Source organism: Sander lucioperca, chromosome 10 (assembly GCF_008315115.2).
Source record: "Sander lucioperca isolate FBNREF2018 chromosome 10, SLUC_FBN_1.2, whole genome shotgun sequence".
NCBI lineage: Eukaryota > Metazoa > Chordata > Actinopteri > Perciformes > Percidae > Sander > Sander lucioperca.
In genome coordinates, this window is record NC_050182.1 from 17,059,481 (window position 1) to 17,086,070 (window position 26,590).

The 26,590-nt window shown below is 40.7% G+C and overlaps 1 protein-coding gene and 2 long non-coding RNA genes across 3 annotated transcripts in view; 1 reads left to right on the forward strand and 2 right to left on the reverse strand.

The window, feature by feature from the left end:
• On the reverse strand, positions 1–17,621 carry LOC118496053. Its single transcript, XR_004898522.1, has 3 exons — positions 16,973–17,621; positions 8,392–8,396; positions 1–12 (listed from the first exon to the last, which is right to left on the reverse strand). It is a non-coding gene; the product is annotated as an uncharacterized LOC118496053 (long non-coding RNA).
• On the reverse strand, positions 3,021–4,449 carry LOC116042213. Its single transcript, XM_031288328.2, has 3 exons — positions 4,315–4,449; positions 4,164–4,222; positions 3,021–4,021 (listed from the first exon to the last, which is right to left on the reverse strand). Exons 1-3 carry the CDS (start codon positions 4,353–4,355, stop codon positions 3,273–3,275), a joined length of 849 nt encoding a protein of 282 aa, XP_031144188.1. The 5' UTR covers positions 4,356–4,449; the 3' UTR covers positions 3,021–3,272.
• The window catches only part of LOC118496054, a 24,349-nt gene continuing 15,379 nt past the window's right edge, over positions 17,621–26,590 (forward strand). Inside the window, exons 1-2 of the long non-coding RNA XR_004898523.1 lie at positions 17,621–17,725; positions 25,180–25,186. This is a non-coding gene — a long non-coding RNA (uncharacterized LOC118496054). The remainder of the gene's footprint in view (positions 17,726–25,179; positions 25,187–26,590) is intronic.

The following is a 26,590-nucleotide window of genomic DNA, read 5'->3' on the forward strand; positions in this document are numbered from 1 at the left end:
CTGACATCAAAACTAAACTGGTCTGTGAACCGTTTTGTTGAATTCTGATGGGGATGCCAGCACACAGGGAGTACCAGCATGTGAAGATTACTTAAAACTTAATTCAATGATAAACTGAAACAACAAACAGGAACCAGAGGGAGGTGTGTGTGGGCTGTATTTGTGTTATCTGCAGTGTTATATTATTGACTGCTGGTCATTTTTAGATGTGCCCAGTATATCTGCTAACAAGAACTATTTTGGGGCTGTTCATTGTTCCACTTGCCCTTTTAAAACTGCACAAAAGTAGCCATTGCTCTGGGTTGTAAAGGAATAAGCAGTGACTCAATGTTTGCACATTTTCTAGGTAAGCATGAATTCTTTCTGTAGGCAGACATGATAGAGATCATAAACATACAGCCAAAATAGTATACACACTCTCACTTCCCATCAAGCCTAGTCTAGTTTGCAGAAGAAAAAAAACCTCATAAAAATCGATAGTGGTAGGCAGTAAAGAACAGACGTTGTGAGCATATGAATTTTTTAATAGTGCAGATAATTACAGTGTGTACAGTAGAAAATGTGTGAAATATAAAGCCCTGCAATAAATAAAACCTTTTCAATATTTACTGCCTTAGGGCCTTACCACCTCACAATATAATACCAAATAGGTTGACAAAAATAGTAGTTTGTGGTGATTTACTAGAATAAGTAACAGAATAGCAGTGCACCACCACAAACTACAGCCTAAAAAATGACAGAGTAATATTAAAACCACTGCAGGTCCTCCTAAACATCATAGTAAAACTGTTGTTTGGTTTGAGTTTTGAATTGCATTACATTCTATAGGTATAAATGTTATTCTGTCCACCCTGTGCACATTAATTCCTCAGTTTTTTTTGGACAAACTGCCAATCCCTTTGTTCATGTATCTGTTTTCTAAGCCAATCAGCTCTCCATTTGAGATTTGTTGTCGACCATCTTATCTTTGTACAAGTTGAGTTAAACTGTATTACAAGGGAGAGGTTCTGATATAAAGAGGTGTCAGACTTATTCATCAGTCACTTTCTGTTACTAAATCTCTCCTCGGTCCTCCCGATGATGTGACATTAGCTGCTGGCGATATGCGCTTAGTCTATTAAAGAGTCTAGGTTTAAATTAGGTCTAGGTTCATCTTAGGTCGCTACATCCCACATGTTTATACAGGAGTTGATTCTCCTACCTGCTGATTGTACAAGGGGTCATTAAGTCATTGATCGAGGGTAAGGAGGTGAAAAACTGCAGGGTGTCTTAGGAAGTGTATGTGTGTAGAAAACCTGGGCTTGAAGGGTTGGAATTTTCCCCATTCACTTTGTGGTTCATGTGGTACTCTAAGATCCAAATAATTCATGCAAGATGCTTCTTGGTTTTGAATTTAGCCTGCCATCACCAAATGTGTGGTCTCCAGGTGGGCTTCAAACTAGCTGGCTGCAGCTGCTGAACTGTCCTTTTTTTCTGCTCAACCTGACATTCTGTATGATGTGTGGCCACTCTTCACTGCCTTCCTTCCTGCTCCCCATAAACAGTTGATTGCTTTACTTTGTTCTGTCACTCATTTCCTTATACACGTTCCGAATGAGTGCTCATAACCGACTCTTTCTGGCTCCTGATTGATTTATGGGTCAATCAATGAATAACCTAACTTGCCTACAATTCCAAACATTCAAAATGTCTTTCAGTGAGGAATAAAAGCAAGGGGTTGACATATGAAGCTTTTCTTCAATTAGTCTTGTCTAGAAAATCCAACTGTGCAAGGATAAATATATACATGGGTAGTTCTTTATAGGAGCCTAGTGTTCATAAAAAAAAATTAAAAAAAATAAAATCACATGGCACCTATATATTATGAAACTATGTATAGACACTGCATTATATGCTTATTGCCTTAAGATTACCATAATGTGTGCAGCTATATTATCCTTCATATTACCTTTATCATGTGTAGCTTATTTTTTGCAATTACATGTTACGGCCCGACGCCTGATTATCGGGTTGGTGAGAGAAGACACACCAGCCCGATAATCGGGCGTCGGGCCGTCTGGCGAGGTCGGTGACTCGAGTCTGTTCCGTGTGTCCCGTGCCGTCGGCCTTCATTGGGGCCGACCCGACACGTTCAGTCAGGGACAGGGCAGTCGGGACTCACCCGGAAATGGGGAGCGGATGAGCCGCTCAAAATCTGAAGAAAATCTTTTAAACTGACCTTTGTCAATCTGAAATGAAGACAGATTCAGCAACTGCATGGCCTATTTCTCGCTTAAAATGTTTTCAGAAACACGTTTCGGTGAACTATTTTAGTACAATATGAGATCGTATTCTGAACAAGCCGCCATGACAGTCTGGCTGTAAATTTCCGGAGAAAAAAGAACCACGTGACGCATTCGTCCAATCAGCTGCCGGTTTTCATTTTCTGGGAAATAAGACTGTTAATGGAAACAATACAGAGCAGCGCCGCCTGCTGCTATGGAGACGTATTACGTTTCGCACACGCGCAGAGCGTACGCTCAAGTCGGCGTCGCCTCAGTGTGTTCTGAGGCATTTTTTGGACCTCGGGACCCGACTGACTTTTCTGCCGACGGTCGGCCCGTGTTGTTGGTGTGTCAGGGCCCTAAGTGGTAGTATAATGTGTACAGCTTATTGCATTTTTTGTCCCTTGGCTACCAATGGTGTTTTTAATTGAAATATTCAAAATCTGCCAACACCGTTCCCCAAATTTCAAATTGAGGCTGCATTTTAACCCCTCATTGGCTTTTAGAAACCAAACCCCCAGTGAAACATGCCATCATTGAAACACCAAAGTTATTTGGATACATTAGCATAATCACTAGTACTTGCAAACAGATTGTAAACCAATTAAAGGCTTTGTCAAAAACTGACCTGTTAAGCAGTACCTGTGCTCAACAATGTCAGCCAAAAGGATATCTACCCATTAGAACCAACAGATGGCACTCTGGTAACATCCAGACCTCAGTGAGACATGGAGGAAAAATAAACTAGGCACTGAGAAATATAACCATTAGCAATTTTATTTTCAAGAGACAGTGTGCGGTTTGACACATTTCAGAGCTACAGGTGAGAAAGCAACAATACAGGAGCTTGTACGCCAACAAGATGGACAAAAAAAAAAAAAAATAATTCTTCAATCACATTGTTTTTCCTTCACAAAATGCTTGCCTGTTAACTTTCAGAACTCTTCACAGGGACGCTATTTGACTAGACAGCCAAGCTATGAGTCAGAATCTTTCGCTCACGGACTTCTAACGAGACCCGATATAGCTTTCGATCACAGATCTTGGAACAGGGTTACCTTGAAAAAACGGGTTGACACCGAGGCGTCTGTGCAGGGGCTGAGGAAGATGGAACCTAATGCTTTTCGGTCTACCAACAGTAGGACTTTGGCTTCTCATCGCTCTGGCGTGGCCTTCGTTGGGGATGCCAGAGGAACCCAGGGAAGGAACTTCTCTTCCCAGGCCATATCCAGTTAGACCCCTCTGGTAAGCGCTGTGACCCCTGCTTTGGGGCAGCCCACTCAGAGACATGTCACGTCTATTTGGGACAGACTCAACACCAAAGTCATGCTCATTGTGGACAAATGAGAGCGGCTTGTTGCGACCTTTAGGAGGCCAATTCACAAGCTCAGGCTGGCCTGGGGCTTCAGCCTGAGTTGGAGGGGCAACATGCTTGACCTCCTCAAAATAGGGCTTGCGGTTAATAACTGACCATCCTCTGGGAAGGCCAAGCACTTGGTTGGTGGTGTATTCACTTTGAACTGGACTGTAAGTACGATGCCAACTCCTGGGGTGAGCTTGTTTAAGTGTTCTGTCATAGAGGGGTCTCACTTCTGGTTGACTTTGTCTGTAGGAGGCCATGTTTGATTCAGTCTCATCTAATTGTGGATAATTGTTGTAAGGTTGAGGTCTGAATGGCATCCCATGATGAGCTGGTCCATAGAGACCCGGGGCTCCATGGACTCCAGGATAATCCAAACCCAGGGCAGCTGCTCGAGCTAGAGCAGAACAACATGCAGGAGTGTTAACAAACTGTATTTATTGTCTGTGTGACGTTTCATTGTTGTTTCAAATGTCAAATACACCCGCTAATGGGTAATTATACGAACGTAATAACATCATTCAGAGTACACTACATACCTCTGGCTGTTTTAGCACAATACACACCTCCAGCTGACACAGGGTGAAGCACAATGGCGCTGCAAAAAGACAACTAACACTGTAAGACAAACAGCACTAAGCAGCTATGATTGTTTTTTTTAACCACAGGAAACATTCAGTTTCAAAATACCTGAGAAAAACCACCAATGGCACACACATCCCTGTAGTCATGTCAGCACAAACTTCATGGCAATGCAATTACTGAACACACTTGCCACTCTTAAATCCTCTTGCAGCCACTCTGACAGCCCAAAACCTCACCCTGGATTGATTTACTAATTGCAGACAGCTGGTTGTCATAGAGACCAAAACTCAACCACTGAATCCAGTCAGCCACTGGCAAATTGCTTCATTACAGGCAATTATTTAAAATGCTTGCTCGCAGCTGAATTGGACAAAAGAAGACTTTTTTTTTAAATTTTTTTTTTCATAGTGAAACACACATTTCAAACATGGCAGTGTGAGCCAAGCAAACATTTATGCTTCAGTGCAGTTTGTAATCTCTTATTAATTCCCAACAGCAAAGGAAAAGTAAAAAAAAAAAAGAAGTGTAAATTAGTGCTAGAAGAATCTTTAAATGTAATTTGAATCTGATCTGTTTTCCTAGCATAATTAACATCACCTCAGAACTTTAAATTACCTGAACAGGTAGCTAATTACAATTTCTAATTCACTAGACCTAAAACCCTGATAATGATAAACAATTTCCGCGTGATTGCCATAACCACCACAGATTTAAAATGATCTCATTAATCTTGACCTCTTTCATTAAACGGTTCAAGGAACACAGAAAGCATTTGGAAGCATAGACACAGCAGTAACAGTCAGTGTTTTTTAATTTGTTAATCATAAACATGTACAGTTCAAGAATAATTGTAAAAAGTACAAATAATCATTTTACTTTAAAACAAGAAAGGGACAGAGCTTGGTTTCTTGCAGCTGCGTATGCCTGAGCTGACAATGAAGCAGCTGAGAGCAGTGGAAGCATTTAATAATTCACTCAAATTATTTCTGTCAGGACTGACAAGCTAAACGGGGGCTTGATTTAATTCTGTAATTGCACATTCACCTTTACCCTGAACCCACACTTTGGTAATTAATAGGCCCGAGCTTTATTTGAAGTGTGGCATGGCAAGTAATGGAATTTAAATTGCAGGTGATGTGAAACCAAAGATGTGAATGCCCGCTTGGCCAAGGAGCTCATGTTATTTTTCCACCACAGTGTCACCCTGTCAAAGAGTGGCACCAACCCTAAATCAAACTGCAGATCCAACTCAGAAGAACATATGTCTGTTGATTTAGGCTACATTTACATCGCTACGTTTTGGTTTTGAGGGGAGTTTTGAGCCAAAAGTGATCTCCGTGCACAAGTGTTTTTAGCTCCAGTAGAAGAACTAATCTCCGTTGAAACTAATATGCCTAAACCGCATATCTCATTAACATTCTCGTATACTGGGCATAAACAGGAGGCAGCATGTATACTCCGCCCGTTGCTGGTAGTTGCCATGGTAACGTTAGTAGCTAAGTCTCAGAGAATGAGACATCATGACAGATAAGACCCAATCAGGGGGCGAAACATTGGCGTCAGTGTCGGTGTCGCCAAAGGTCTCTGTTTGCGGCCATTGAGACTGCAACACAACCCCGGAGATTCCAAACCAAAACGGGTCAGAAGTGTTTTCAAATGTCTCTGGTTTAGGGCCTCTGAAACGCCAGAGCATTGGGAATGCCAGGTGTAAACGTATTGTAGGAACAACTCGCACATCCAAACAACAAACAAATTCTACTGTGCAGGTGCGTTGGATGATAACATCAACTACGAAACAAAGGAAAATCTCCTGCACTCTACTCTTGCTATAGCATCACCTTTTCTTTAGAAAAACTAACGTTTCGGTCCCTCCGGATCTTCAAACTATAGCAAGAGCAGAGTGCAGGATTTTTTCCTTTGTTTCGTAGTTGAGTTGTAAACTTAAGAAAAGATATTTGTTTTTAAACCAAAACGTAGCAATGTAAATGTAAAAACACTGGTGGTGGTTGCGGCTGTGGCGTGTCCATCAGCAAAGTGTACTATACTTTGCCTTGTGTTGCTTGACATTTCTAGGGACACTAAAGCAGACCGATATCCCATGTGGATGAGGTTGAATCGCTTGACACACAACCTTCGGAGGCAGGTGATGGTATACGAGGTCAGCAACAGAGGATCAGTGCTCCACCTCTCAACCTCAGGGTGACGACGAGCCCACTCGTTCAGCTTCCATCATCCCCTCTGGGCCTCATTTGTGATGAGCGGGAGGTCCGTGGTGTCATTTCCACAAGATGTTGACAGAGACAGAGCTGCCTTCCCGGACTGCCAAATGACCAGTGAACTCTGATACTGCAACGACACAATGTTCCAGTAATGACTGTTTCAATCAAAAGAAGGCATTTAATGCACCGCCATTAGAATCATGATGAAACCATTTACATTTATTTTGGACAAATTTTACGCACTCGTGTAAATATGTATCAAAACCAATTAGGCCTAATAATATACAGTCCTTAGAGGATTCCCATCAGAGCACATAAGCACAATCCAATTAAAAGTGTTTACTGTTTAGATTGAAATGCTCAGCGTTCCGCTCTTAAACCCAATCCGCATATCAGTAAACAGTATTTGCCAGAGTGTCTTTTCCAGTGGTTGTGTGTGGGCGTGTGTGTGTGTGTGTGTGTGTTTGTATGTACTAGTCGAGAGATAAAGAGAGAGAGTATATGTTTTTGTGCATTTGTTTTACGTGTTAGTATTATTTCCAGGACTCCATCCTGAGGTTGCAGACAACAAGAGAATTGGTAGTCTGGAATTACAGACATTTTATTTGCCATTTTAGGGTGCTTAATAGTGCTACAGTGAATTTTCTTGTAGACAAAAACATCTAAAAGGCAAAGTGCACGCATTTCCACGAAGCATATTTTTTGTTTTCTCTTTGTTTTCTCTCAGGAGCACACATCCAGGACAATTTGGCCTCCATAAATTTACATCCACATACATTTGTTATTTAAATTCATTACAACATGTGCAAAATGATTGCAGGTGGGTACTCAGCTGTACCATTATGGTCCCTCAAACTGTTTAGGATCAAAAACCTGAATAACAGAGACAAAGCACACTATTGTGGCTGTAAGGTGACTTGGAAGTGACACAGAAACAGTGACACATAATACGTACGTTTGAGAAAACTCATATGGTAAGCTTGTATGTAACAAAGACTTACAGTGAGCATCGTAGTTTTGAAAAACATTATTACCAGGGCAGTTTTGTTTCCCTCATTACCTCTAGCAATCTCATGTGTCAGATGGATAAGAGCACAGGATTATGGCAACCTTTGGTCCCATGGAAATTATCAATAATCAGATGAACACATTGGTATATATGTATGAATATTTTTTTTTTCTTCTTTTCTATTTATACTATTTTTTTTATTGCTGCTTCCACATTCTCCCTCTCAACACTGTGGACAAAAAATACTGAACTATTTGAGCTCTAGGGGCTCAGGCTGCCTCCAAAGCTCCAATATCAATCAGCAGAGGGAGTGAGGGAAAGGATATGGGCACACACACACACACATACACACACACACACACACGCACACACACACACACACACACACACACACGCACGCACGCACGCACGCCCACACACACACACACACACACACACACACACACACACACACACACACACACACACACACACACAAACACAAAGAGTAACAGTTTTTTGTGAGAAAGAAATGGTCAAAATATACACTGAGTGAGAGTTCTACTGATTGTATACAAGAGGAAGCAAGCCATTTGTTTCCACATTACTAAATTATAAAGCCCTCCAATTCATCTCCTGTTCATACAACTTTCATTATAGAGGCTGCTCTGCACCAGTCATGCTGAGCCTGCGATTTGAGACAACAATTAATTTAGGCTTTTGGAGCCTGCCTCCTCATCTTTTAACTATATAGACTGTTGCTTGCAACCTGTCCCTCTCTCCAGGCTTTCCATAACAAGAAGAAAAGAGACAACAAGATGCTGTAAGGCCTAAAGCATAATTGACAATGACGCCACCAGGATGGCTCCTTTAAATTCCATACCAATTAGGAAAAAGAGCGATCAGCAAATTTTGCTTGTGATATCTTAAACAAATGCCCCTCGTGGCTGGTTCCAGCGTGCATGCAGTGGGGACTCACACTCACCTGTCAGGCCTCATTTGGATGTGGTGGATTCCACTTTGTACAGTGCTGTCCCAAACCATCTCCCCACGCTCGGCTCAGTGTCATGGATTAATTAGCTATGTCTGGTTCCAGGCCGAGAAGCCCAAGCAGGATAGTCAAGAGAAAGAGAGAGAAAGAGTCATGATGAATCAACAGTGGTGTCTTCCTCACAGTGTTTTTGCCATCCAAGCAAAGGCATCACCCTAATTCCCATGATTCTCAGCCGGTCTGTTGAGTTAATTATATGCAAGTCAATTTACAGTTTAAGGTTTAAGCTGTATACTTTCTTCCATTCAAATTATAAGTTTTTTTTACCAAGCCTTATTATCTGCACATTCTACATGTTTTCAAGGTTAACTGTCTACACCCCTAGTTACTTTTCATGAGTCTGAGCCTCGTACTGTTTCAGAACTATAATGGCTCCCTCATTATTTTCACAACCACATTAAAGATAATAACAATAATAGCAAACAAGGCAGTAGTCATGGCAGCAGCAAGGTCATTTCAGTGCTCCTTCCTCAAATTAGTTTTACGTTCTCATTTCAGGATTTCAATTTATTTTCCTTTTCACTCTGTAGTTTTCTGAGCTACTGTATATTGCAGTATCTAAGTTATACTTTGAGCATCTGTCTTTACAGTGCTTTTAAACACGTCTTTATCTAAGCAGTTGCTGTGGATTTTGAGATTTGTTTCAGTTTCAAAGACCATGAGAACTAACTTTTGTTTTATAGTCAAAATTGCCAACTAAAATGAAGCATTTCCATTCATAACCAAACATAAAAAGTTACATTCTTATTCAATGGCAGCTACACTGATTGGTAGTGTAGTTGTGATTGAAATAGAGGATGTGTATGGGAACCCTGGTCTACATGGTCCAGTACTTTAAACTGTTTCCATGTTCTCCATGTACCCACCCTAAGCTATTTGATCAGTGTGTTTGTCGGGGATGACAGATGGTGACCGGCGTTTCTCCTCCACAAAAGGCATCAGTGATGAATACTGTAAGTGGTCATAGTGGTGTCATGTCTTGGCACTGAATTCATCAACTGATCAACTGCCATCCAAAAAACAAAGTCATGATTATATCATGTGCCATCTGTGAAACTCAAATTAGGGTTCAGGCAAGGTTTAGGGATGTTTTGCAGGAGAGGCGATGAACTCCTGCAAGCGAATCAGCAGGGTGGACGTTACTTGGACCTTGATATAGCTTTGAATGCCCCACAACTGGAAAGCCAGGAGAGTCAATTGCTGGCTGTGACACCCTGTGAATCATCTAAATGTCTGTGGGTGGGTGTAGGGCCTGCTGGTAACGCCAGTCTGATCCACTGCACATCTGGACATGCCCTGCAGTCATAGCCATGGTGCTAGTGTGGTATTGTTGTTAACGTTTACAGGCTTTTACTATAGAGCTGCACCAAGTGAGGGAAGAGGGCAAGGGGGGACAATGGAGGAGAGAAAACTGTCATAGACAGAGAGGTCTTGGGCTGTAATGGCTGATGCCGGAGATTACTACCATGCCTTTATTCCTCCATCATCTCTATCTTACTGAAAACCTGACAAATATTTCTTTCACTGGCAAACAAAGACTGGAAAGTTGTTGTTTTTTTGCTGTTGTTGAGATCTGCCTTGACGAAAGTGAAGTGGTGGAAAAGTCAAGGTCAAGCACTGCTTCCATTGTCTCCTCTCTGGCCTACACACAAGGTGTGTGCCTTTAACGAAGGCGTGGAAGGTGATCTCGGTGGTAATTGGCCTCTGCCTCATTATTATATATAGCAGTCGTAGAGGGCAACACATCGATTGAATTGATCGTATCAAGAGCGACGTGCATAACAAATAACAGCACTCTGAACTGTACCTCTGTCTTCACAAGAATTATTCAGGTATCACAGGCTTTGATACTGCAGGGGAAAACAAGCTTCACTGATTCACTTATTATACGGAATTAGATGTTTTCAACAGAGGGACTGCTATTTAGCATGTCTTCTGACTGAGAATGCTTAACATGGTTGCCATTGTTACAAAAATAGATATTCAAATTCTCCACTTGCTATCACAGCTTCAGTGCTTGTTTTCACAGAGCTGCTGTGTGGCAGGAAAAGAGGATGAGACGGTGGCGGGTGGAGAAGGGTGGAGGGATTTTTCAGCTGTACTCCATATGTTGTGTCATTTGGGGGCTTGCTGGTGTCTGTGTATGCTTGGCAGGTCTTGGTTCCTTTCCTCTGTTCATGGTGTCTGTGCAGCCGTCTCTGTCAGCAGCACCCACCTGCCCTTCTGCCTCTAGACCTGGCACTGCTCACTGTTTTGCTGCTTAAGACACCATGACAGGGAAATGAACTCGAAAACAGAATTTCCCAATGAAATTATAGATCCCTTATTTCGGAAAATAATCTGTATGATAGTGAATCACGAGAGCCAAATAATTATTTGATCCCGTCTGAATTGAGCCATGAAGTGCACATATGATAATTTTCAATTTCAAAGATCATTTTTGTAAGTCAAGAAAGTCTCAATTTGACTTAAAACTGTTGAAGTATAAGACTGTGAAAATACGTACTTAGAAAAAATACTCACCTCAAAGCTACGATGGCTGTGTGTTTCGTACCGGGACTTACTGTTACTCACACGCTGGTTCTTTTGCCTCATGGCTGATATAAAGACGCTGTATAAAACACATTAGGTAAGATTATGTTATGTTGTGGAACATAGCTAAGCTAGTGTGCAAGCAAGGTGACATATATTGTGCAAAACAAAATATGTAGTTCACTGAGCGGTTTCACACAAATCTGAGTGGTACTATGACAAACGACAAACTGTGACTTTCTTCACTTGCAATTGCAACCAAATAGTAACCATGTATTGTAAAGAATAGGATCTAGTCAAGTTTTCCTTAAAAATAGCTGCATGGTAAGTGTCATATGTGAATAGTTTAATTTTATTACAAAACTAGTCACATCCTCCCCGATGGTGCATTAAACAGATCTGTCGACCATCTGGAAGCTACCCTCTAAACTTTTCAGAGGAAATTCAGTCCTCTGCACTGTAGGCTACTGCACAGCAGTCAACAGTCATTTGGTTTTGCTGAATAAAACAGATTTTCAGTTTTTAATTGGCCAGCATCCTTGCGGTGAAAGGAGACAGTACTGCAAATACAGCGGAAATCTACTCCAGCAACAACCCCAGCTTCATTGAGCAATGTCTTATTTGTGCTGACAGGAAATGTCAATGCTGTTGAAAGACCTGCACTAAAAGTTGCTCTGATGGACTGATGTTGTTAAAAACAACAACAATAACAACATCACTAAGCATAAACATAGACCAAATGTACATCTGCTACTTACAGTGATAAGGATATATGTTTGACTTTTTGCCACCTCTGGCATGCAGCATAGCAGAGTTCAGCTTAGAGTTTAGATTCTCGGCCCAAGCCCGAGCCCGACCGGACCTCGGGTCGGGCTCGGGCCGTTATTTTCCGCCACATCCTCGGGCCGGGCCGGGCCAAGCAATTTTTTTTTTTTTTTATCCATTACCTTATTATCCTATTTGGGTGGGGAGATAGCTATGCCATAATCAGAAATATTATAAATATATATATAGGCTATATAAAAGTAACAAATGTGTACAAAAGTTAGGCTGCAGTTACAAAATGCAGCACGTGTCATGCGCGGAGTCTCCTCCTCTCGCACGCATCACACCGGGAGCTTGAAGATGTAAAGAAAAAAAGAAAAACAGGAGAATTAACTTTGAGCAAGTGTGGAGGAAAGTCGGAGGTATGGAAGCAGTTTAAACAAGTCGTGGGCAGTGACAACAATATGTTGTTCATCATTGTTTCTACGTTTCTTCATTCGGATCCACTTGCGATCCGTTCCATTCTAAACAAACAGCGCAGTTTACATGCTTCGTCCTTGTTGTATTATTCTAAACAGATTTCTGCAGTTCAAATAACTCTGAATTATAGTTGAGAACGTCAGTTATAACGGCCCACGTATTAAAAAATTGTCGGGTTTAAATCGGGCTCGGGTTCATAATTACAGTTAATGTGTCGGGCCGGGCCGGGCTCGGACGCAACGTGCTCGGGCTCGGGCAGGTTCGGGCTTGATTTTTTGGGCCGATCTAAGCTCTAGTTCAGCTCCACCCTAATATCGAAAACGTTTCTTTTCCGGAATTGTTCAGGTGCCACCGGAAATTCTGCCGGATGTCCCTCATTTTCGGTGGGATGGATGTCCATCACCTTCCGCTTTCTTTGTGTTGGCATTCTAGACTCCGGTGTATTTATGAGGACTGTTAACTGCTCTTCAGATCTCTGTAGGGTAAATCCAGACAGCTAGCTAGACTATCTGTCCAACCTGAGTTTTCTGTTGCACGACTAAAACAACTTTTGAACGTACACATATTCCACCAAAACAAGTTCCTTCTCGAGGCTATTTTGCAGAGGCACCATCATTGAGTCCGGCAAGATGATTGAGCCAATATATGCCAATAAACCAGAGCATGTTTTTCTCCCATACCGGAATGTTGTGTGAGCCAGACCTTACTTCGCAGCGCTGTGGAGGAAGGTCTGGCAATGCAAACTCCACCCCCACCTTGGTATAATGTCTGCTGGCTGGGGAGATCCCCTCCAGGTGAGGCAGCAGGTGTAAGGCGTGCTCAGGAATGCTGGCCACTACTATGAGGTCATCTAAATGGAGAAATACCCAATTCCCTGATTCTTTAGAGACTCAAGGGTCTTCTACAATGAACAAACCCTTTCAGACACTCTAATTTTATCTTCCTGCAGCTCCTAAAATGACTAATTTTATTAATGTTGGGTAACAGTGCTGATACCATAGGAGGAGCCGAGCAAATAATCGCAAATTTCAATATGCTGCTGTGGGCAAGCCTATGCAGCCTGTTCTAGACTGTGCTCATGGCGGTGTGCTTACAATGCATAACCTTTGGCTTCCTTTCAACATCATACTTGTTTACTGAAGCGTTTAATTGACTCGGTTTGAAATTCCATAAGCAAGACAAAGAAATATGATCTGTGAGAGGGAAATTACACTTATACAATACATTATAGATGTAAAAAATTGAAAATAACAGATGTAAAACATGCATGGCCACAGTCCCCCAATCAGACAACTGTGGAAAACAATAATGACATTAATTAAAGTCTAAATAGCCGAAACAAGTTACCGTACTACAATACTCCCACACGCCACTCTCATTCGTTATCAGGTGTTTGTTGTGGTAAATTGCTTCAGCTTTAAAAAAAAAAATAAGCACAAAACCTCCTGACAGAAAAACAAGATTTCAAATCAGCACTTCAATATGACAACTTGTTCACCACAAGCTTGTTTTGTAGAAGCAAACAAAAGAGACTAGCTAGGGGTAAAAACAAAACAAAATAAAGAACACCAAAGACAGATCTTGATTGCTGAGCGAATACCTTATGTATGATGCCCTAAAGTGGAGGCTAATCACAGCGCCCACTTTGGCACCCACTGTATGATAGAGGATTTCAAATTACAACCTCATTTTAAAAAAGGATGTCAATTGCTTTTCATCATTCAACAGAGTGCAAGCTGCACAAGCAAAGCAAAGCATATATTGGGTACTTTAAATGGACTGATATGTGCTAAATGTTATTCCTTCCTGAATTTAACAACCCATGAAAAGACTTCAGGAGGAACGTAAGTATGAGGTTTAAGTTTAGGGAGGTTTTGCTTTTCTGTCTCACCATCCTACCTTGAATATTTGTTTGAATAATAAATCATTAGTTGTTGAATTTTGATTTGTTATTTAATCTACAACTTGGGTTTTTTAGGTTTACCTTTTATTTACTTAATCGTTGAGACATGGGGTCATTGGACACCACAAGATGCGAAAGATCAACACTTATTTTGAAAGGAAAAACAAATCTAAAATTTTAAGTAGGGCTGTCAGCATTAACGCGTTAATCGCAATGCGATTTAGGTCCGAGCATAACGCGTAATTTTTTTTTAATCGCATTAATCGCATGCCGCCAATTATTAATTTATTTTACACTTCACTCAGCTTCGAGTCGTTCCTAACAGGCTACTATTTTGACCCTTTGCCGCACCTTTACTTATCATCAAGCTGCCATACTTCCTTGTAACACAGCTCCTGCTGCAGGCATGATGGAGAAAGACAGCAGCAACACAATTCTCCGGACGGCTCAGTAGACAAGTCGAAAGCCATATGCACATTGTGTAAAGCCGAATTAAAATATCACCGAAGCATGTCAAGCTTGAGCTACCACCTACGAGCTAAGCATAGTAGTACAGTTAACGTGACTCAGGTTGATGCTAGTGGGCTCAGGCAAAGCACCACCCTGTGGATGAAACTAAATCCCCAAAAAAATTCTGACCCGTCTTATACATTGCCGTCGAGGGGGACAGCAGCCCCACGTACACACAGCCTGTACAACACGGAGAAAGCAGCCCAACTGGAACTGCTGGAAGTCAGTGAGTAATCAAAATTACTTACTGCACACTATATTGACTCTAGATTCAAATGTGTGACTAGATTCACACATTTTTCTTTTGTTAACAGTAAATAAATAAATAATAAACAAATACAAATCTTAAAATCAAGTTCATAAAGTAACTTTCCTTGCATTCATTTGATTCCCAATCAAGATACACTGGTACGAATTGCTTTCCATTGTTAATACGTACTTAAAAACAGTTCTGAAATGCAAAATAATAGAATTTTAATCATGTGATAAAACATGCGATTAATCGCGATTAACTATAGAAATTCACCGATTAAGAAAAAATGAATTGTTTGAGCGCCCTAATTATAAGTCATTTCCAAAATTGTTTGGAACATTAGATTTTCAGAGGAAATTTCTTCTACAACGTAGCCATACAATACCACCTGTGTCTGTATGCATTTTAAAAATCCATGGCCATGTGATAATGGAAACACATATTTGGGTCATATTCACCTTTATATTCACCTCCAAATCAGTGGTTGTTGGGTATGATTGCACCTGTTTCCTGATGCAGTAAGTATAAATGGTGGCACAAATTACTAAAAAAGGACCCAGGATGTAAAAACAAGACCTCTACTGTACAGTCACACTGGCAGCTCTGTGAGCTAAATGCCAATGTCAGCCTGCTAACATGCTCATAATGACAACGCTAACATGCTGATGTTTAGCAGGCGTAATGTTTACTATGTTCACGATATGAGGTTAGCGTATTAGCATGATAACATTTGCTAATGTGAAAAGGCTGCCTTTCTCCCTTTTCACTGGGCCCTGTTCCCAAAATTAACAATGTTTTGTGTCTACTTAATTCTTTTTTGTTGTTGATTTTTTTGGCTTTTAAGGCCTTTATTTGATAGGACAGATTTAGGCATGAAAGGGGAGAGAGAGGGGGGATGACATGCAGCAAAGGGCCGCAAGTTGGAATTGAATCTGCGGCGAGGACTGAGCCTCTGTACATGGGGCGCACGCTCTACCAGGTGACCTACCCCAGTGTCTGCTTAATTCTTAATTTCAGTATGTTTTATTAATTTGATACGTTATCATTTGATCTGTGTAAAATGACGTAGGCCTGTTTGGTTTATGGGGACATAGTATTTTGCTTTGATTCTACCTGCAGGTAATCAGCTGCTCACCAGTGCAGCCTGTTCTCATGAACCATTCGTTCAAAAAGCTATAAAACGTTAAGCACTGTAATTTATAATCATTCCACGTTTTTTTTTTGCTGTATTCACCACATTGACGGACGCTGTATAAGAAAGCGGTTGGCCTCACAGGGAGGAGGTTGTGGTGGATGGATGGGTGTTAATGTACTTGGCTTCAAGCCAGAGAGCGGAGTTCGCTTCCCGGGGAAAACTAAAGCCTTTCACCCAGGAAATGCGTGTTCCTTAGGAGTGTTTTAATCCAAACCATGATCTTTTTCCCCAATCTTCGTTTTGGTGCCTTGTCTTAACTTTCATCGCGGCAAAACACTGATTTTGTGGACTAAATTTAACTGTTATGTCCACCGAAACATCAATTTCAAAGCTCAAAGTGACCTATTTTCGGGTAACTGAACCACCAACTACCGCTGATACAACGGAGGTCTGTAGCCGGCGTCACAAAGCTCTGTAGCGGCCTAAACAACTAGCAACTGCCACTTGGCGTCATGGAGCTCGTAGCCAGCCGGCGTCACGTGACCAGCCAGCGGCCTCCTAATTTTGTAGGATGTCACACGTTTTGGTGTGCATACATTTTTGTACGATATACGGACCCGTTCATGAGAATGCGTTGACCAGTGCAATTAAGAAGAGTGCCTGCAGGTTTGCATGATTATGTCAGCAGGGAGGGGCTGGGCACTAAGGTGTACCACAATGGGTAAAATAGTTTTGCAGCAATTTACAATTTTATATTCTGTGCAGTGCTTGTTGTTGTGGGTGTGTAACAGAGTTATGGAAGTCTGTCAATTTTAAATAAATCTAAATTTAGATTCCCGGGCCACACCAACACAGCGAGAAGGACACGAGGAGTGTATAAAAATAGTATTTTATTCTGTTAAAAGTTCAAGTTTAAAACATTATGACATCTCAAATAAAAACCCGGGAGACCATAAAACCATGGATCGTCCAATGTTCTGTCCCAGGGTGAAACAATACCCGAGTCCAGTCCAGCCTGGAGTCAGCTCCGTGTTTCCCCTGTCCCCGGCACGGAATGCCTTGCTTCAGCGGGGCTTCGAATAACCTATTCCAATCCAGAGATCCGGGACCAGGAATTTCGTGGTGCCGTTCTGCTTCTGTCAGTGGAGAAATGTAAAATCAATGGGTAGCCTACTCTTAGCCCGGCAACTTTAAAACAGTCTCGGAGGACTAGAGTGACGACTTTCCTTTCCTGTACTTCATGTGGACTCGTCAACAATACTGCCGTATCTGCTGCTCTGTCGTCGGCCCCTGGATCTGGCACCTTCACAGAAATGAACCACAACTAAAAACGACTCCTTTACCTCAAATGCTAAAAGCATACACACGCATCAGTGTGGGAGAAAAGGAGCACTTCCCTTTAATCGGGGTTTTGTGAGCGTTGACACTGCAGAGTCTGGGAGTCGGCTCCACCAGGGCACAGGAGATCCAGTCAGCAACAACGCCGAGGGAAAAGAAGATCAGCAAGCCAGTCCAGCACACGGCCCGTCCATCCGTTCAGGACGTTGTTTCCCTCCCCAGTCTGCTACGGCACGTCCATCCGTCCAGAGCGTTCTACCTAGAAAGAGATCTAGCCTCCTTTTATTGGGAGTGGTCTGATCAGCTGGCAATCAGATCGCTAATGTGAACGGGGTTCTACAGGTGTGTCAATTAGTGTTTGTTGTTGCAGTTCGTGAAAGAGGGAAAACAATACTATCCAGTGTCCACAACAAAATATAATAAAGTAAATCCACAGCAAACAATATAGAAAAACCACAGCAAACAATAAGGAAAAACACAGCAAACTATAGAGTTTTAAGGCAAAAATAAATCAATAACCATTACACAAAATAAACTAAGGTCACCAATCACACTGCTCCACTGGTTTTATATTATGACAGGTGCACATGTCAGCAATAACTAATTTTATCTACACGTCATGGTATTTTCCAGATCCAAGTCACATGGGTCTGGTCCTCTATGGCCCCCCTGGTCGCTTAGCTGCACCCCTGGGTCATAATGTAAGGCTTTCGCCTGGTCACTGTGCATGGCCTTCTTCACGCTCCTGGTGTTGGGGCTTCTTCAGGTTCTCCAGCTTCAGAGACGAAAAAAAAAAAAATCCCACCACTGCCACCAAATGTCAAACCACCCACCTCATGCCACTAAACACAAAGTACAGCTGAGGATGATGGGAAAATACATTAGTTTTGCAGTTATATGTGGTCAAAAAACAAATTCATGGAGTTGACATTTTGACCTGATGATGGCACTAGATGAATGACTGTATCAAATTTAATGGCAATCCATCCAAAAGTTGTTGAGATATTTCACTTAAAACCAATTATTGTCCACCTCATGATGGCGCTACACGGAAAGCCAGTTGTCTGTAGAAAATGTCACTGCAATCCATTCCAATAGTGGCTGAGATATTTTAGTCTGGACCATTGCCATCCTAAAAATTGACTGTTCCTTTAAAATCAGTGCTAAAAAAAAATCATTCTTGTTTTGCAGAATTTAAATCCACGTTCATCTTTCAAAGTGATAAGTTGCCACTGGGTATTTTACAGTTTTGATGTCACAATTCTGGGTTACAGACTGAGTGTGACAGCATGTCACACTTCACTTCAAGATGCTGTGTGCATTTGTGTTTCATTGACAAATGAATAATAAACTCTAAGCAAACAAGTCAAGCAACTGTGGATCTGTGCACCCAGAGGTTTCATCAGAGGAATGATGGAAAGGTGTTTAGCACACAGGCATTAGTATGCAAACACAGAGGTGTAGGTGTATGTATGTGTGTGTCTGTGTGTGTGTGTGTGTGTTGCCCGCCAGCTGGAGAAGGGAGAACCAGTGACATTGGCTTCAAGTGGAGTTAATGCTGAATATTTCAGCTAGTCTTTTTGCACTGAAGAGTGGCATTCCCTGGAGAGAGCCTGTGATGTGCTCTGATTCAGAATGGCGATACTTGCACTTTCACATCAAGGTAAGTATGAGAAGCATTGATCTGAAAAGGAATCAATCTCACTTATGAAGTCTGCTAGTGTATTATTCATCAATTCATCTGTCAGTCTGTTTATCTTTCTCTCTATATATATATCCGGTTATCAAAGGCTTCTCCCTGTCACCAATTTAAATCATCTTGGACTTTTTCATTCACTGTTGCCATTCTTGTTTGGTGACCCCACTTTAAAGCAGCTGTAATGCACATATATGATAACCTTTGCTGAGGGTTCTAATTGTTAGGCAAAAATGTAACCTTTCTGAGCTCATTATAGTGGCTTTAAGATAATGATAATGAAAAATTACTTTTTGGCAAAAGCAAGGGATCATAAAAATGTTCACTGGACACATACACTGACTGACCTGTAGGTTTCCAGGTCTTGGTGATCCAGCATAATGGTCTTTAACATCAACTGGAACATGGACCATCCTGCAGATGAGGCTTGACTCTTTTTATTGATTGATTGATGCCTTTCTATGAACAAAAAGAAAAAAAAGATTTTAATATATTTTACCTAGAATGATTGCATCTAAATTCACAATTTGTGCCCTATATTTTTCACAATGCTGTGGTAGTATTTACATTTTTTATATATTCCTCTCTACTTTCAAGTCATTTCACACTAAAAACTGTTCTGATGCAGTAAATCCCACTCATCTCATACTCCTAGCAGGTCCAAACCTAGAAAACACTAATAATATGCAAATGCAATTTGACCCTGGTGTAATTAATATGCCATGCTGCATACACATTCATTAAGTCCTCCTTGCTTAAAGGGGCAATAACTAAGATATGTATTGTCTGATAGAATCAAATGACCATAATATATCTGCACAGCTGGTTCTTTGCCATCTGGTGATGTTTGGCTTTTAAACCTTATTTGTTTCGGAACAAAAACACCACTTCTGGCACTTATGTTTTCATCTGCTCAATGATACTGGGCTACAAATGAATAACCTGCATAGCAACACATGTTCTCAAACCATAAAATAAATATTTAAAGGCATAATTATTCTGAGGAGTATGTTTCACTTTGACCTATAGCTCTATACTATCTATTTGTCTTGAATTTTAATTGTAGTAAGCTTGTTTTCACTAGTTTATTATGAAAGTTAAATTAATGGAAAAGCATATGTGACATTAAGGTAGTTAAAGTTATACATTTTGAATCAATATAACAAAAACAGAAAAGAATAGCCAGCAGTATACTTAATGATACACTTGAACAGCTCCGTGTCATTGGAGTTTGAGATGCGGCCACTGTTAGTCATACACATCTTTCAAGTGGACTAAAATGAGAAATAAGCTCCAATTCAACAGAGGGTTGTTATTTATTTATGTAGCATATTGTCACCTGCTGCACTATGCCTTGTGAGCAGCAACTCTTTCATGTGAGTGAATGCAAAGTAAAACATTGATTAAAAGAAAAGGCAGTTAGGGACTGTTCGTTATTTAACTAAGGGGCCACCGGAGGAGTTTTGTGGCCTCTAACCTAAAAAGACGTGACCCTCCCCTCGTCAGTAATAATTTTCCTACGACCCTCCAAAACGATTTGAAAAAAAGGAATGATCCTCCCCTCACGTGCAAGTTTGCACTTAACAAAGAAGTACAGATGCCATTTGAATTTTACAGCTATGACATACAGGAGTTAACCTCTGCATTCTCATCTTACACATCCCACTCCTCTGTTATGGTGTGGTGGCCATTTCAGTAGATTTACTCACTAACATTGTTGTGGAAATACAATAAGCATGGAAACTAAATGCACACTTCATGCATTACTGCATTACTTCAAATACTAAGTTACTCCTCTAGTAAACTAGTATTCATATGAAATAAAACAATAAAACATTGAGACCATTCAGCAAAGGACGCTGGGATATAACCAATTCAACACTGGTTGCTATGGACTTGTCACTAGGCTTCGTCATTGTATATTTTAGCACGTAGGTAAAGCTGCCGAAGCTCAGCATTATATTACAAAACACATATGTTTATTTTTAAAGTTTTTAAGTTACATTGTAACAATTTAACAATTTGCCCTTATGAAATCCAATCGCGGCACGGCTGTTTTGGAACGCAATAGACAGACGCTTAAATTCAACTAAAATGTAACAGTGAACAATCAGTGTTGGACCTACAGTCTGTTGAGATGTCTCTCCAAACGCAGAAACCAAGCGCAGTCACACCATAAAACGTTAAGAAAAAAGATCCGCATTTTGCCGTAATCCAATGACACAAAAAAAAGTAATCCACAGTGATCAGTAGATCCACAAAAAGGTAAATGACACGGTGTATCCAGCAAGGCCTATACGAGCGTCACATTAACCAGCTAGCTCCAAACAGGTGAACGAGGCCTCTCCACTTCGCTGTTTAAACAAAGTGGAATAAACGTGTACAAGTCCAAATCTACACAAAACCCGCAATCAATTAGTAAGCTGACATCACACGTATATGCATGGCATTTAGGAAACCTTTATTGCAAGGTTGGCACGGCAAGATGTCCAGACTAGTGCAACAGTAAGTTTCGTTTTTTTGCATCCTGCTGCTCCCATCGTCAGCCAGGTAATATTTTTTTACTAAAGCACTATATGAAATCAGATGTATTACCTATCACCATTTAGTTGTTTTGTGTTATTTAAGATATTTATTTAATATCTGGTCATGCCAGATGTGATTATTGTACTAATTTTTTAAACAATGCAATTACCTGTTTGAGCCACCAGGGGGGCAGTGCTCCTCCTGCCCCCCCCCTGCAAACTCCGTGTATGCGGTCAGACTCATCTGCTAGGGGGCCGAGACTGAGAGCTACATGGATAAATATGCACCAAACAAGCCACTTTGAAATTTTGCTCTTTTCATGAATAAAAAAGTTGGGTGACCCCCCCCCACTCAGACTAAAAAATGTTGGATGACCATCCCCTCAGCAAAATATAAAAAGACATGACCCTCCCCTATTTTCCTCCAGTGGTCCATTCCATAAATACCGAACGGTCCCTTAGCAATAAAAAAGGAAAATGACTTTTCTTATGAATGAATAACATAGCAGGATCAATTAATGCGCTGGTGTTTTAAGTAACTCACAACAGATGAGAAATGAACAAACTTGGTCCACCAGTATAAACCTGATGCATACAGTCAAGCACTTTACCAAGCATGGGTGGAGAATGGATGTAGAATACAATGAAGAGAGCTTAATCCCATAAATATGACCTTTTCCTCTTTGTCTACATTTTTTTTAAACTGGATTCATCTTAATGAATCTTGCAGAGTAAAACAGGTAACTTTCAATTTAGAGTATAATTAACAATATTCAATTTTTTTTACTGAACAATAAACACATTTCTTAAAAGGAGCAAATTGGTTAAAGGAGATTTTATGTTTTTATGCACCAACATGTTTACTGCAAGCAGATGTTACAGTTAAGAGTTAACACAATTAGGGAAGGAAAAACAAGGCAGAAAGTAACTTTTAAATAGAAGACTGTGAAAATATGAATGAGCGGTTGATTATGTGTCACTTTAAGTAAGTATAAAGAAACAATGGATGGAGGGTTTGCTCTTTAAATGGTGATTTTTTTGAAGTTTTTTTTTTTACTGAATTTTTGTTGCTGAATTCTTTTTAACCCTTTTTTTTTTAACCTGTTTTTTTTAATACCACACACAACAAAACAGAAAATAATGAGCCCTAATTAAAATGCATCAAGTTCAACCTGTTTTATTCTGGATCTTTTCCTTGTTAGATTCATAGGAAAACAAAATCCTACATCAGTTTTAATGTACAACAATTGGTTGCATTGGTTGTTTGTTAGATGAGAACGCTGCCATATGGTGCGCATTGCAAGTGAGACTATACATTTTTTTTCTAAACTGATCCATCCTAATAAGACACAATAAAAATACAAGTTCTTGCACACTATGAAATCACACCTTAAAGTGTTGAGACACGAGCTTGCTGAGAGCGAACATTGTGACACTGCGGAAGCAGTCCTCCGTGTTTTCCCTCCTGATTCTGCCTCTGTGACACCAGGCAGTTTCCCAGTCAGAGTGGTAATGCGTCCAGGGCTCATGTTGCTGAGCTGATGCTCCCTCTGCCCACCTGCTCACAGTGTGCTCTCCAGAGGAAGGCCTCCCATCGACACTGTGCACGCACCTCCATGATTTATGAGCCATCTGTCGTGTCTGATGTTCCTGTCGCCTAAGACAGGATGTTCCCAGCTGGTGTTCTGCACTGCTCTGCGTGGGCACAACCTGGGTATGCCAAGGTCCACTGTAATTAAATTACACCAAGTGGGAACAGAGTGGTCCCCATAATGCGAAAAAACCTTCAACAGAAGACAAAGAGAGGGTGTATGAAATAATATCTCCGTTTTATGTTAGCATGAATTTCATGTCTGGAGTGATACTTGCACAATGAGGGGTTACATTTTTTCTCTTTTGAATATGGAAGAAATTGGTGATTAAAACAAATGAAAAAAATGCCAAATAAAGTAAACTAAAACTTATGTTACTAAGACAGACACAGAACTTGTTTGAGTTTCCCAGGTGTGTCCTCCTCCAGGAGGCAGAGAGACAGATCAGCATGCACAACATGGCAGCTAAAGAAACACAGATTGGAGAACACAATCCCCAGAGAAAAAACACACTGTACTGAAACCTTTCTCAAACTGTTGCTGTTTTATCCTACAAAACTATTACTAAAATGCGTGAAACTGGGATGGTTCATGTTTGTTAAGCTGTGATAGCTGCAACTGACAGCATCCACAGTCAGCAATCCAAGGAAACAACCACATTAAAAATGTGCAATGGTTCCAGTCCTGTCCTGTGGCATCCCAGCTTGTCTTGTCTTGTCCTGCTCAGTGATGCAGTGTGTTTTACCTGTTGTTTACCTGTCTTGTCCTGTCATGTCCTGTCCTGTCCTGTTCTGTCCTGTCCTGTGCCCTCCTGCTGTGTGAATTAACCCGGCCTACACGAGTGTTGCTTTATCTGCAAGGGTGATGTATTGTCTGTATTACAATTTCCATGAAATTGAAAAAATAAAATAAGCTCAGTTGTGGTGGATATTGTGGGAATTTGCACACATGTTTTGGGACTGCCTAGAATTATGTGACTTTTGAGAGAGAGAGAGAGAGAGAGAGAGAGAGAGAGAGAGAGAAGCTTAAAACAAATAAATGAAACCTAATTCTGTATCAATTCCAGACATATATGTTGGATAAAAATAAAATCTAATGTTAAGAGCCCATGTACTTATTGGTCATTAAATGGTTACCAAAGCATGATAATAATAATTCACCAACTCTAAAGCACTGTGAGGGTATGAGTTCATTCTTTTGGGGGAAATATAACATGCACATACAGTATTTAGGGATGCAACTGAGGATGATACCCTACCCTTTTTACATATGTAAAGGGTAGGGTTGCCAGTTTAGTAGATACACCTGGCTAAAAAATAATGCAGTCTAATACAGCAGTCCTGGAATAAATCCTACCTTCATTAGGATTATACTGACAGATGTTTATATTATTTTGTCCACTGCATTTATACCAATAACAGTAGATTAAATCAGTGGTTCCCACACTTTTTAACGTTAAGGACCCCTGAAATGACACAGATTAGAACTTGGCCCCCCATTGGATAATATTTTGTCACAGGGGCCCCCATCTGATAGGATTTGCTTTTAGATGTTTTACTACAGAGTATCAACCCCATGACCAAAATACAGTAGTCATATATGATGTCACTGTGTTACTTCTGGATGGAATTATAGTGAAAATAAATGAGTCCTCTTTTTTGCTGGGAATCACATGGAAGCCCCTCAATGACCCCTTTGGGGTCCCCTGGGCACCTTGGGAATTACTGGGCTAAATAACACACCTCTCTGTATAATGCAATACAGTTTAACAATACCACAGACTACATCCTCCAAAAGTACCATATAGTTGAATCAACACCTCTCTAAAACAGCTTCAACAAAAAACTAAACATGTTTTATTCACATAAGGCAATTAAAAAAAATTAAGAATATTTAAAGCTGTCCAAGACAGCAGAATGTTGGATTTGGGACTTCAATCAAATAATATAACAGTTCTCTCAATAAAAGTAAAAAACAAAAAAGCTGAGTCGTGGATTGCTCTTGGTCACGGTAGCTAACATCTGGCAGCCATGTAAACAGACACTAGATTGATAGGTCCACCTGTGCACAGACAAAAATTATTCTCTTAGGAAAACATTAGCTAGACTTCGACAGCTTTTCCTGTGAAACTAGCTGGCATGATACTGGCTGTTAGTTTTTCAACAAAATGCCATGTGCTGTTATCCATCCAAAACATCTTTAAGTTTTCAAGTTCACATTCATGCTGTATTTGCTGTTAACCTTCATAATAGTTTAACTGTCCCTGTTTTGAAGTTGTCAGAAGTGATTAGTGGTTAGAAAATGAAAAAAGTTATGGCTCGGGTTTGACCAGGCAACTCTATGAGAAGCAGTTTCACCAGTCTACTTGTAACTATACTGTATCTATTTTTTTTTTTTTTTATCAAATAAGGTATGTCATTTTTTATTTAAGATTTTGGTTGAATTTCACTGAAGCAAACTTTATTTCCACAACATTGTGAGATTTTTTCATAATTGAAGACTGCAGGTGGTACATTAAGTCCTCATTGCAAGAGAGGTTAAACATTTTTTTCTACAAGACCAGAGGAGCTCATAAAAAGGCTCCACCACACAGCTGTGTAAAGAAGCGCAGAGATAGGTTAAGCTTAAGAAAATGATTGAGGCTGAGAGGAACGGCCTTCACCAGCAGCTGCAGCGCCTAGCATCAGATCCACCCTCCCTACCCTGCTAAATCTCTGAATGACAGCCCTCTATTCATCTAAGATCACTGAGGCTTCAGGTAGAGTTGCTTCATTCTCCTCATCCAAAACACCAGACAGACTCTCTATTGATGCTATATTTATAAGGAGGTAGTTGCAGAGTGAAAAGGGATGATGTGCCTCAAGTCTCCTTACCTGCACTGTGTCAACCCACAAGTTCCCCTAAGCACAAGAAGTCGGGGTTATCTGATCTGAACTGCTGCTTTGATTCACACTGCATGCATCATGTTATAGTATATGTGTGACAATGAGTGCGATGATGTACTGGTATGCTAAAAAATGTCAATGGTGTACATATATATGGTTAGGGAGTGAAGAGGAGCACATTGTTCTGACCTAGTCGATACATGCATTTGTTGTTTGTAAATCGGACTTCTTGAACGTGTAGGTTCAATTCAACTCTGTTATTATTGTTGCAGGCATAACAGGCAAAACTTCACAAGTTGAGGTAAAGAACAACCCTCAGCAGAGACCATCCATTCATCCATCCATCTATACCAACAGAACACAGTTGAGGCTACTGTTGCATGGCAATCACACATTGCCGTAGCCATATGGTGTACTTAGTTCTCCTCCTGTAAAAAGTTTGTCATTCTTGTTGCTAAGTGTATAGAAAAATAAAAAAATAAATAAGCTGACACATGTTGCAGCGTAAA

What these genes read in the sequence shown, in the direction of transcription:
- LOC116042213 (XM_031288328.2), bottom strand. Translation starts at nt 4,355, where the DNA reads ATGACTACAGGGATGTGTGTGCCATTGGTGGTTTTTCTCAG. An exon ending in CCATTGGTGGTTTTTCTCAG is followed by an intron (nt 4,223 to 4,314) that starts GTATTTTGAAAC and finishes GTCTTTTTGCAG; the next exon opens with CGCCATTGTGCTTCACCCTG. An exon ending in TTGTGCTAAAACAGCCAGAG is followed by an intron (nt 4,022 to 4,163) that starts GTATGTAGTGTA and finishes GTTCTGCTCTAG; the next exon opens with CTCGAGCAGCTGCCCTGGGT.